The sequence below is a fragment of the Cololabis saira genome, chromosome 1, assembly GCF_033807715.1.
Source record: "Cololabis saira isolate AMF1-May2022 chromosome 1, fColSai1.1, whole genome shotgun sequence".
Taxonomy (NCBI): domain Eukaryota; kingdom Metazoa; phylum Chordata; class Actinopteri; order Beloniformes; family Belonidae; genus Cololabis; species Cololabis saira.
The window spans coordinates 33,548,675-33,561,990 of NC_084587.1; the positions used below are offsets into that span (position 1 = coordinate 33,548,675).

General features: G+C 44.2%; 1 protein-coding gene across 3 annotated transcripts; it reads left to right on the plus strand.

Annotated features, from left to right (window-relative positions):
• The first annotated feature begins 7,173 nt into the window (after positions 1–7,173).
• On the plus strand, positions 7,174–11,469 carry LOC133452560 (GTPase IMAP family member 9-like). Of its 3 annotated transcripts, none has more exons than XM_061731970.1 (3): positions 7,174–7,286; positions 7,437–7,550; positions 9,198–11,469. In XM_061731970.1, the coding sequence occupies exons 2-3, from the start codon at positions 7,454–7,456 to the stop codon at positions 10,109–10,111; spliced, it is 1,011 nt and encodes a 336-aa protein (XP_061587954.1). In that variant the 5' UTR covers positions 7,174–7,286; positions 7,437–7,453; the 3' UTR covers positions 10,112–11,469. The 3 variants fall into 3 exon arrangements, with proteins under 3 accessions (XP_061587954.1, XP_061587947.1, XP_061587962.1); XM_061731963.1 differs by having other exon boundaries at positions 7,217–7,286; positions 7,400–7,550; XM_061731978.1 differs by lacking the exon at positions 7,174–7,286 and having other exon boundaries at positions 7,361–7,550.
• The last annotated feature ends 1,847 nt before the right edge of the window (positions 11,470–13,316 follow it).

Genomic DNA, 13,316 nt, shown 5'->3' on the forward strand with positions numbered 1-13,316 from the left:
AAAAAAAAGGAAAATGAAAGAAACAGGACAACCCCTGACAGCAAACAGCAACTTTTATATTCAAACAAAGGGTTTGCAATGTACAAAGAATGTCGGTGGAGGTCCAGAGTCAGAGTCAGTAATCCAGTCACGCATGTGGATCCATGCAGTTTATCTAGTTCTTTTCCAGCATGATCCCATTTCTTTCTCTAAGATCTCCTTTCTCTTTCTTTTCACTTATCTCTTCTGCCATTAATTGGAGCTTAAGCGAATTTCGGGAGCAGCGCCACGCCTCAACCACGCCTGCTCCGGCACCACGCCTCTTCCGGCAAACCTTCAAATACCAGACTAACCCGCAGTTCCTCTTCGCTCTCGTCTCTGCAGCACGTTCGCTCTCGTTCTCCGAACCAGAACCGCAAGCACGACAACACTACTACACGCTCGTATCTCAGATCGTTACTCACCCATTCAGACATGGATCTCGTGTCTTTATCGCCATCGGATGAGACTTGTTTGCAGGGGATCATCAGCAAACACCAGCTGATCAAGATCCAAAAAACTTTCAGCCGTGCCATGCCGGAAGCGCCGCAGGTGCGCAATCCACCGGTCCCGGCGTTGCCACGCTCCGGCGGGGTCCGACGGCCGGCATGGATCTCGTGTCGGCCCCAAAAGCTTTTCCCATAGACCGCAATAGTAAAAGAGAAGCGATCGTGCAAACCGGACGTTGAGCATTACCTTTACTCACAAGGTCTTTTATTAACATTCTCGTTAAACATAATCTCCGAACAACGTTGCCTCATTGCAGGAACCTCAACTGCACATGAGCGGTCTTTCACCTTAAGCCGTCCGCGTGGAAACATAAACGATTCCATCGTTACACTGCCCACCTCCAGCAAGTACAACAGCTAACTTCGGCCGGGGTTGCTAGCTCCCACCTCAGCCCACCCCCAGCAAGTATAACAGTTAACTTCGGGGCCGGGGTAACTAGCACCGGGTTGCTAGCCCCCCCCAGCCCACCCCCAGCACCTACAACAGCTAACTCAGCCGGGGCCGCTAGCACCGGGTTGCTAGCCCCCCTCAGCCCACCCGCGGCACCTACAACAGCTAACTCAGCGGTGTTACTAGCACCGGGATGCTAGCACACCCCGCCATGTTTCGGAGGAGGTAAACTCCTCAGCCGCCGCCGTGCCCGAAACACCGCTCTCCCGAGCCCGACAGCCGCCCAGAAACTTCTGTCTCTTCAGTCGTCCACATGTCGTCCACGGTTCATCCCTTCTGAACATCCGGCATTACTGCAGCTCACCGTCTTCCAGCCTTTCCAGCCCACCTCCGCCATCGGAGGGAAGAGGACGCGTACAATCCGGATCAGCCCATAGCCGTTGTCGCAGGTCGGATTTCCACCCACACCAGCAATCTCCTCCCTCCCTCCCCAAGGTCCTTGGCACCGGGATGCCACTACAGCAGCTAGATCCGGCTGGGGTTTCTGGCACCGGGATGCCACTACAGCAGCTAGATCCGGCTGGGGTTTCTGGCACCGGGATGCCACTGCCCCCCCCAGCCCACCTCCACCAACTACAGCAGCTAGATCCGGCTGGGGTTTCTGGCACTGGGATGCCACTGCCCCCCCAGCCCACCTCCACCAACTACAGCAGCTAGATCCGGCCGGGGTTTCTGGCACCGGGATGCCACTGCCCCCCTCAGCCCACCTCCAGCACCTAATCCACCTCCAGCACCTACAACAGCTAACTTCAGCCGGGGTTACTGGCACCGGGATGCCACTGCCCCCCCCAGCCCACCTCCACCAACTACAGCCGCTAGATCCGGCCAGGGTTTCTGGCACCCTCTCTCATCGCCACCCGCTTCCGGGCCGGTGTACTTCAGTGTCCGCTGGCGAGGTGCATACTACTTGCAGTCAGGCTCACCTTCGGCCGCAAGAGCAGCCCCTAACTTTTCGACACCTTCAGAGGCCCTCTGCTGGATCCTCTCCAACAACCACGGCATTCCTTCCTCGTCCATCTCTTGAATGATTCCTCATCGTTACCCCTCTCTCATCGCCACCCGCTTCTGGCCCGGCCACCCTGACTTCCGTTTTCTCCGAACTCGGGGTTCCATTGTCTGCTGAGAAAACGGCGGGCCCCTCCACCTACCTCGAGTTCCTCGGTATCACTCTCAATACGGATCTGTTTCAGGCTTCTCTTCCAACCGAAAAGCTCAACTGAATCGGTCTTCTTATTTATCAGTCTTCTTATTTCCTCTTAGCCCCAGGCTGCAACAAACGTCAACTCCTCTCCCTCCTGGGCCACCTCAATTTTGCCACGCGCATTATTCCCCAAGGGCGGGCCTTCATCTCCCCATTGCCATCCATCGCTTCCGCTGTTCCATCTCTGTCTCCCATCTCCCCAGACAACTCGAGCCGTGCCGAGCTTCGTTGTGGCTCAACCTCCTTGCCACCTGGAAGGGGATCACTTTCTTCATGATGACCAACTGGCTCACCCCCATGACATCAATCCATACACTGATGCTGCTCCTTCAATCGGTTTTGGGGGCTTTTATTGGCATCATCATTGGCATCGTCATTGGCATCGTCATTGGCATCGTCATTGGCATCGTTATCGTCATCGCCTTCGTCATCTCCTTCGTTATCGCCTTCGTCATCGCCTTCGTCATCGCCATCATCATCGCCATCATCATCATCGTCATCGCTATCATCATCGCCATCATCACCGCCATCATCATTCATTGCCATCATCCTCGTCATCTCTTCGCCACCATCATCGCCATCATCTTCATATCGATAAGTATCGACATAATTAATAAAGGACGCTCCAACTCCACATCCATCAGGCCGTTCATGCGCCGTCTAGTCTGGCACTCAGCCATACATCAATTTATCCTCCATGCAGCGCATGTCCCCGGTCACTCCACCACCATCACCGACTCTCTTTCTCATTTCTCATCCCCGAAGACCAATCACCCATGAATACTTCGAGACCCTGGCCAACTACTTGTCTTCCTGGAAAACACAGAGCACATCTCTGACAGATCCTTGCGTCCGAGTCAGGACAGTCATCACCAGTTCTGGTTTCAGTTCTGGTTTCACCATCGCTTCCGCCATATACTCCCCTTATCTGGCATCTCCCCAACGCACTACTCCGGTCACTCCTAGGATCGGAGCCGCCACTTCAGCCTCCCGCTACGTATCCCAGAGCACCTCATACAGCCCGCAGCCGATGGTCCTCCAAACTATCATCGCTACATTTGCTCAGATCTTAGTGACCTCAGATCCGCTCAGTCTCATCTCCTTAAATAATCCACGGTTTTGGGGGTTCGTCGTTGCCCGGGCGCTGCGGCGGATTCCCTACCAGCTTCCCCACAACGCATCGACCGATCCATAGATCATCATCATCGTCATCGCCATTATCATCACCATCATCATCGTCATCATCTTCGTATCAATAAATCATTTAAACGTATCCTGTTGATGGCGTGGTCCTTGCTAGTGAATTGGAGCTTAACAAGCGAATTTCGGGAGCAGGACCACGCCTCAACCACGCCTCAACCACGCCTCCTCCGGCAAACCTTCAAATACCAGACTAACCCGCAGTTCCTCTTCGCTCTTGTCTCTGCACCCCTCCCCCCCACCCCTTTTCTCTTCTCCTTCTTCCCTCTCTTTCTCTACCTCATAGATTCCTAGGGGGTTCGTCGTTGCCCGGGCGCTGCGGCGGATTCCCTACCAGCTTCCCCACAACGCATCGACCGATCCATAGATCATCATCATCGTCATCGCCATTATCATCATCGTCATCGCCATTATCATCACCATCATCATCGTCATCATCTTCGTATCAATAAATCATTTAAACGTATCCTGTTGATGGCGTGGTCCTTGCTAGTGAATCAACAAATATAAACATTCTGGTGAGCTTTCAAGCAAAGTGAAACAAAAGCCACACAACAACAGTGGCGTCACAAAAACACGGGAGAGTGTTGTATCATCAGGAGAAGCCACTGCCAGGGGCTCATGGTTTAATAATGCAGCACACTAATAAGTACAACAAAACAGTTACAAATAATTGGCATTGCTCCCAGTAACTTGTAACAAAGTGTGAGCTAAAGACAGTTTTGTAAAACTGCATGGTGATGAGCATGTTTAACATTTTAACGCTTGTGTTAGAAGTTAAGCACAAACAGTTGGATGAAGTCCAATTACAAGGCAGAGCCACTGATTAAACCTGTTGCTGTTTTCATAACACCTTCTCTGATTTCTCTATCTCAGTGGAAATGTTTGTGTGTTTTCCCCCAGCGTGTGGAGAGCTGTGTCAGCAGTCTGTCAGAAGTGCAATCAGTCTTATTTCAGAGCAGCTCGGTCACCATGAAGCCACTGAGATAAGGACAGGGCGTGGGTCCGGCTTCTTGTCACGCAATTACGCCACAGAGATGAACGACTCACGCATTCACATGAAAACACCTGCCTCCAGTGGATGGCTCTGTTCAGTTAGACGCAGGCTGCTCAGTTTGTGTTTTTTACTATCATTAATCAATGAATGAAATAAAGGGAAGTATTTTGAATAAACGTGGTGAGCACCATTGTTCAGAGACGGTATGATTTGTTGTTTCATTTAGTCGAGGATGCCAATATCTTTTAATAAATACAAGTTTGATAAAAGTACAACCTTAAATCAGTAAAAGTTGAGACAGTATGGGAAATTCAAACAACTGAAAAATTACAGTAAATTTTCCGTGTGGTTCAAGATTTTTTATAGACTGCATGAATCCAAGATTCATACTCGTTTCTTTTCTGTTCAGAGTCACATGGGTTCTGCAGGAGTCTGTCCCTGCTCAGTTTATATGGAAGACAGTACAGGGGGCCGATCCTGCGCAGGGCCAAAAACAGACTTCTCTTCCACACACCCTCTTCTATCATTAGTTTGCAGCAGTGATAGTACTTATTAGGCTAATACACAAGTTTTTGGACTGTGGCAGTACCTGGAGAAAGCCCACGCAAGCACAGGGAGGACATGGAACCCCATGTCAGTCTCAGTCTGTGTATTGATGTACATCCAATTTGGCATTTCAGGTCAAGTTGGTACTGGGGCAATTCAGCGCCAGCAAGGAGGTGAAAGAAAACGTTTATGACGTTATTTCATACAGCTGATGCCAACAGGTGTTGCAATGATGATTTTGTTCAGAATCTGCATCAATGAAAGGCTGCATCTTTGAGGATTGAGGATGGGTACAGGATTTAAAGTTTGTTTACAAATGTGAATGAAAAGCATGGAAGTGTTTAAGAACAATTATCTCAAAAGAAAGATAAGAAGAGGTTGACATATATAATTTTACAGTCCATGAATTGAATTGAATTGAATCCCTTTATTGTCACTGTCAACATTGTCACCAACATTTGTTAAGCAACTCCTTGTGGAAGCAAGGCATTTAAAACAACAATATATAAAAACAATGTATAAAAACAGTATATAAATATGTAACAAAAATATGCAGTAAAGAACCATGCATCTAATGGGGGGGGTATTGCACTGGGTGGTGTATGTGTGTGTGTGTGTGTGTGTGTGTGTGTGTGTGTGTGTGTGTGTGTGTGTGTGTGTGTGTGTGTGTGTGTGTGTGTGTGTGTGTGTGTGTGTGTGTGTGTGTGTGTGTGTGTGTGTGGGAGCTCAGCATCTGTCCTTGTGTGGGATGAGCAGGGTTGGGGTAATGATTTTGACAGCCCGGTGGAAAAAGCTGTTACTCAGTCTTGAAGTTCTCGATCTGAGAAAGCAGGACCTCTTTCGGAGGGTGGTGGGGAGAACAGGACATATACGGGGTGCGTGAGGTCATCGCTGATATCTCTGGCTTTTTTTTTACTTCGGTCAGTGAAGATATTTTTGAGGGAGGGCAGCTTGATGATGCTCTCTGCCATCCTCACCACCCGCTGGAGGTCCTGCCTGTCCTGGGATGTGCTGCAGCTTGTGAACCACACTGTGCAGCAGTAGATCAGGATGGACTCGCTGGATGCTCTGTAAAAGTTAACCAGCAGGGGGCGAGGGAGGTGTGTCTGCTTCAACTTCCTGAGGAAGTAACGTCTCTGATGCGCCTTATTCACCTGGTTCGAGGTGTGAGGTCAGCTGAAATGCCTGTCCCAAGGAACTTGAGCTCTCCACCCTCTCAGACTCCTCTCCTTTAATAGAGAGGGTGAAGGGTACAGTTGTATTGGACTTCCTAAAATCCACTATAAGTTCCTTGGTTTTTGTTATGTAGAGGTCCAGGTCGTTCTGAGAGCACCAGACATTCAGGTGTTTGACCTCCTCCCTGTAGGCCGACCCATCGTTGTCCTTAATCAGTCCTACAATAACGGTGTCGTCAGCAAACTGCACTATTGAATAGCCCAGACCTCAGCTGCAGACAACACAGATTCAAGAACCATCACTCATCAATACCTGGTATAAACACAGAGACAAGGGATAGCTGTTGGATTCCTTATGTTAAGCAGTGTAATATTGGGCTACATTTGCAATTACAATACGAATCTAAAACAAAGAAACAAACAAAAAAATAGCAGTGGACTTTGTCCATAGCCAGTAATAAAGTCCTGTTTTTAATGGTGCTGGAGCCCAGAGATGTGTCAACTGATGGATTTGATAAATAACATGAAGTCAACAAGAAAAATCCTGCGTTCATACTGTGTGCAACTAAATAAATAGATACCAGTAAATGTGAGAACACTTTCATATTTCTTTATGTCCAATATTTGCCTTTTTTTCAAAGTTGGGATTGTATATTGCTGTAAAGTGTGAGGGGATAGAAACCAGACTTACTTTAGGTCATAAGATTCAGGGCTTTTTGCAACATTTCATTGTTTGTTATTTTTAATGTAACAATCAGTTGCCGTGTATAATACTTAATTAACCCATTAACTCGTATGCAGTGTTCTTGTTACAAAGTGTATGCAGAAAAAATATGTTTCGTTTTATGTTCCTGACAGCAATGATTTTTCTTTCCTTTAAAAAACAGAACAAAAACATTAATAATAATAGTTATAAAGGGCAAACTGAGACAGCAGTATTTCGATAGTGTTATGCTTTCTGAACAACACCAGGTGGCAGATTATGTACACAGAGTTGTATCAGCATTTGTCATGAGTTGCATGGTTTCTCCATTTATTTATTGTTTTATTAGAGAAAGCTTACATTTAACACAAAAGGAACATTTAAACACTAACATTTGTGACAAGGGGTCATTTTCATCTGACAGAAAACAGAGAGGAGATGAAGCAGCGCTGGGAGGTTGCCTGAGAGAGACGTGGCGTACTGCAGGTGAAAGTTTCACTTTTGTTTCAGAAGGAGCTCTTTTGATTTACAGCAGGCCATCAACTTCGCTGTGCTCTAAGGGAGCAGGGAACATCAAATTTGAAATACTCTTTCTGTAGTATTTTCTTTCAGGTTCACTTTTTTCGTTCCTTGTAGCCTATATAAAAGCTGCCATGATGTTACCAGGAAAGTCGTGTATCGGAGGCTGCAGCTGTATCCTGCTTATTACATCATGTTGGCTGATCGCTGAGTGCAAAACTCGACACAAAGGTATGTTTTAAACAAAGGAAGGAACATTTATCATAGAAGCTATCAACCACAGTAGCAACCAGAACTTTGCATACAGTTTACAAAAAAGACATTTACATACATTTGGTTAGTTGTAGTTAAATTACCTATTATTTATCCTTTTGGGTGGAAGCGCCTTATAATATCTTCGAAAGTTTTGTCCCATTCCTCCAGACACCTGAATCACGTTTGTGGGTTGTCTTAACCATATTTGCATGTTGCATCTACAAACTCCCTGTAGGACAGAGATCAGGCCAAAACGATGCCCGCTCCACTGGTTTCACTTTCTATTTCTAGACCCATCCTCGCCCCGTCGTTCACATTTCTTAAAATTGCCTTGAAATGTTGCTTCCATATTATACCGTATTCCCCTCTGTATCAACGCAGCCCTGCAACATCACACCGGCGCCCCCTTAGAGCTCAGATGGTGCTGAAAGCATCTCTGTTGTTCGCAGCGCTGCCTCACAGATGGAGATTTGATTTGATTGTATTTTATTTGGATCCCCATTAGCTGATGTAGTTTACATCAACTACTCTTCCTGAGGTCCGATCAATAAAACAATAAAAATAATATGACAAAAATAAAAAATAAAAATACAGTTCAGAAATACACTAACAAACATCACAAAAAGATTTACATAGACAACATACAGTCTATAAAAGTACCAGCCATTAGCAAATCAGCAAATTTAGCAAATCATCTAGCAAGCAAATAGCAGCAAAGCATAGTCTTAACATTCAATCAGATATAGTGACATGTGATTTTGTGGGGGATCATCACACATATACAGTGTCAAAAAACACTATATGCAGGCCCTACTATATCATACTAATACTATATATAGATCTGCTGGTTCAGTTTTGGGAAAAAGAAAGAATAAGAAGTTTTTCCTCTGTTCACTTGCTAAAAATTATTATTTTTCTATGACAGCTTTAAAAAGATAATTCTTGAAACTGAATAAATCAGACTTCAATTAAAACACGTCTCTCACTGGGCCAGCTTCACAACGGTACCTTTACATTTATTAAACACAGTCACCCATAAATTTGGAATAATTTTGTGGACTTTATGTGCAAAGTTGTAGTTTTCTTAAATCGTTTTTTATCTGCACTTGCTAATGCAACAATATGAATTGCCATGATAGCCACTTTGAATATGTATCATCTTCAGATCTGAAGTGAAATTTCACAGCTTTGTTTCTGATTTATTTATCTCTTTTTACATCCAATTTAAATCAGTTACGCATGAAGACATGATATGATGTGTATGTGTGAGGAATAACAGCATACATGTAAAACTGGGCAATCTTGTATCACCCAGTAAAATATATAGTCACACGAATATTCATATTTGAAAAAACATGGAAGAAAAAGTGATATTCTGTATATCTCTGTACAGAAAGTGTATTGTCACCATAACAATATAACAATATGTAACAATATCAACAAAAAAAGAAAAAGAAAGAAAGAAACTGCATGTGAAATTCAGCTTTCCAGTTTTAATAGTAACCATGTCACATCCTATGCATGTAGGAAACTTTCTTTGCAAGTTCTTTAGTTCCCAGCTAACGATACACGTAATGCCTGCTAAGAATACATTTTTGACCATATGTTTATTCGTTTTCACAGACTCTGATCTGACCCTCTTTTTGGTTGGAAAAACGGGTTCAGGGAAGAGTGCATCTGGAAACACCATCCTGGGGTTCTCAGCCTTTAAAGAAGAGGCTTCGCCTGAATCTGTGACCAAAAGCTGTCAGAGACAAGAGCGGCGGGATGGAGACAGGATGATTGCTGTGATCGACTCCCCAGGGCTCTGTGACACAACCAAAACACAAACAGAAATGAAAGAAGGCATAGATGAGTGTATTCAGCATTCAGTTCCTGGACCTCATGCTTTCCTGTTAGTGATCAGTCTGATGTCAAGATTCACACAAGAGGAGCAGGACACTGTGAAATGGATCCGGGACAACTTTGGCTCTGATGCATCCTCTTACACCATTGTCCTGTTCACGCACGCTGACTCGCTGCGAGGGAAACCCCTGGCTCACTACGTAGCAGAAAGCAAGCACCTACAAAGGCTCATAAACCAGTGTGGAGGAAGATACCATTCGTTCAACAATGACCCGATGGCTAACAGAATCCAGGTCAGAGAACTTCTGAATAAAGTAGACACCATGGTGGCAGCAAATGGAGGAGGTCATTACACCAATGACATGTACCGGCGAGCTCAGATGAAATGCGAGGAGGAAGAGAGGGAACAGAGGAGGAGACAAGAACAGGAGGAAAAGGAGGAAAAGAAGTGGAGGCAATTTGAGGAGGAGATGAAAAAGGAAGGAAAAAAGGAAGATAAAAGAAAGAAAGCGGAGAGACAGAGAAAACTACTTTATTGGTGTAAAGTGTTAAGCCGTGTTTCCAAAGGTTTGTATTCATTTGGAGTATATTTCACCGTACCTGCTGTTGTGAAATTAGGTTCTACACTTGGCTTTTTCACAGACGAATGTGATTTGATAGAATATATTTTTAGTGAGGATTTTGACCTGTGATTAAAAAAAAGGGAAAGTGATTGTCTCCAAGTTGATGATACCTAAAATCAATGAGTGAATGAAGACAAATTGGAGGAAAGATACTCATTTTTAGAAGCAAAAATAAGGTGTGATTTAACTGAAGAGAAAAAAAAGTGTAATCACTCTCAACGCAATCACTGCACTACCAATTCTATTATTCCTGTTGTTTGGTTTTCCTCGTTTCTTTCCTGTGATCTCTGTTTTTGTGAATGTAAAAGGTGTATACCAGAAAGTGTCTCACTGTGTCCCAAAGAAGACACTGCGCCTGTATTTCCTGAAAGGGCCCGTTTTGTGGCCCAGCTTGTTTTGTCTATTACACAATGGGACCTTTGAACCTGCATTGTTCAGGTTTAATATGTATAAAACAAGATGTGAGTAGCTGGCTCACACTTCCACCAGGTACCTGGCATGTTGATTTCTTTCTCTCTCTCTTCTCAAACAATGTAATCCTGTCTTTGTGGGAGGGAAGTGCTAATAATTGATTTGTGATCCTAAAGTTACTACACATTTTGAACCTTTACTTTTATCATTGAAACAATTTGGTTTATTTCAACCTGAAATATTCTGTATTCTGGCCAAACTACTCCAGTTTACTCCTACTGGAAGGACTGAACACTGGATTGCTCATTTGGTACTCATCGGTGTGTCTTGAAGCTATAAGACCCTGCATATGTTGAACCTAATGTAGTCCAGGTTAAAAAAAAACATAGATGGTGTATGACATATCCACTGATAGTCTACGTCTGCTGGCTTTTCTTAAATAAGTAGACTGTCTTTGATCAGCCCCAATAAGAGCTGGAGAGCTGCTGGCAGCAGAGTATGAACTGTGAATGCAATAAGCTCAAATGTTTGGGATCATGCCCATGTAGAATAAACTTTTCCAAGTGGAGATTTCTTGTCAGTGTACAAGATCAAACTCCTATCATGTATGTACAGCTTTGATGTTACAGGTGGTTCATTGTTATAGGTGAAGGAGGGTTTTTACTCTGTCGTTTTAATACCTCAGCTTCAGCAAAGTCTTTGGCGACTTTGTCCTCAGTTAAAAAATTCAGACATACACTTTCATCGTATCTGCTGATTGCCTGTATAATACTTACTCTTTGTACACAAACTAACACTATATTTATGAATATATAGATATGAAAAAATAAATGTTTACATTTGCTGGGGTTCTGGAGTTTATCTCAGTGGCAGAAAGAGAATATGCTAACCTGTTCAGCTTTTGTACAATGGGTGCTGCTGTCTGTGCAGTTTAATGCCAGCGTCTGAGTAATACACAAATAAAACATTTTTGCAGGGAGTTTTTATGGGGTTAATCTGTGAATTAAAAAAATCAATGTGCAATATTTTTAAATTGAGATTTGTTTAATTTTGCTATGTATTGTGTGAAAGTTAAATAAATCTTTCATATAAATTTTCCAATAAAGAAAACCCACGTTTTCTTGAGATTTATTGTTTCTATTTCCTGTTTGTTTGTTTGTTTGTTTGTTTGTTTGTTTTATTTGTTTATTTTGGTCATCCAAAAAACAATGTTCTTACATCGGTGCAACCATCATCATACAGCACACACGGGGAAAACAGCAAAACCAGAGATGCACTACAGAGATGGCTCAAATAGATGTGACCAAAAAAGGTGTAGGCTGAAGCATGAGCTTGTGATGCCTACCCTATTATCATACAATCAATACTAGACAATGTTTATAAAGAAGTGCAGGAAAAAAAGTTAGAGCACAAAAACTAAAGAAACTGTACCGCAAAACTGTAACCACAAACATACTCACATGCACACAGACAGTACATATATACTTACACATCCAGACACTTCACACTCTCTTGTGTACACACGCATGCACGCACGCACGCATGCACGCACGCACGCACGCACGCACGCACGCACGCACGCACGCACGCACGCACGCACGCACACACACACACACACACACACACAGTGCAATAATACATCTGTTACACTATCATATATTATATGGTGGGTGTGAAGAAGCAAACAAAAGCCCAGTAATAATAGTTACACTATGACATTTGGTGTCAATGAATTTGATTGCATTGAAATCCTATTACAGTATTTTTTTATACCCGTTGATAGTCTTAATTTTAAACATTTTTTTGAAGGTATGGATTGAACTACACATTCTTACAGTTTTTCTCTATTGCCAAAACACAAAACCCAGTACTCTAAACCAAATGACCACTTGCCTAAACACATTTAGTAAAACTACCCCCCTTTTGCCACAACCACAAACACAATTCACCTGTAGACACTGTTCACAAAACCCATCCCCTTTTTCTCAAAACTCTAAACACATTTTACCGTGCTAAAACACATTTTTCATATAACTCTGCTCCAATATCCATTGTGAAGCTCATGTGATGCAAAATGCTACCCACAATCAGCAAAACTTGAACACAATGAACATACCTGGTTTCAATCAGTAAACACAACTACTCATAATTGAAAACACCTATTGCAAATGATGTGACCACACCTATATAAGTCAGTGCAGTTTGCTGAAGGCTCAAAAACAAAAATGGATGATCAAGACAGAAGAAGAGGAGTTCGTGTCAGAGGAGGGAGAGGAGCAGGTCGAGGAGGGAGAGGAGCAGGTCGAGGAGGGAGAGGAGCAGGTCGAGGAGGGAGAGGAGCAGGCCGAGGAGTGGGCCAAAGAGGACAAGAAGCAGTCCAAAGAGGAGCAGGCCAAGGAGGGAGAGGAGAAGGATGTGTGTCTGCCACCCTACTCTCCGTTCCTAAACCCAATAGAGGAGTTCTTCTCATCATGGCGGTGGAAGGTCTATGGCCGCTAACCTTAGACCAGAGAGAACCTTCTCAGGGCTATGGACCTGGCCTGTGATGATGTGGCTGTGGAGGCGTTCCAAGGCTGGGTGCGGCATGCCAGGGCATTCTTCCCACGTTGTTTGGCTATGGACAATATTGCCTGTGACGTTGATGAGGTCCTGTGGCCCGACCCAGCCCGACGTGATGACGCCCCATGATTTCGGTGTCAACATACAACATACTGTGTCAATTTTCAAACGTACTGTAATAAAAGAAATCGCACCCTGAACATTGTGTTCTCAATTGTTACTTTACTGTATCTATTGTGTGTAATGGATCCTCTATGGAGTTTACAGTACTCATTTTTGCATTGAGTTGTGATATTACTGCGTT

What these genes read in the sequence shown, in the direction of transcription:
- LOC133452560 (XM_061731970.1), top strand. Translation starts at nt 7,454, where the DNA reads ATGATGTTACCAGGAAAGTCGTGTATCGGAGGCTGCAGCTGTATCCTG. An exon ending in GTGCAAAACTCGACACAAAG is followed by an intron (nt 7,551 to 9,197) that starts GTATGTTTTAAA and finishes TCGTTTTCACAG; the next exon opens with ACTCTGATCTGACCCTCTTT.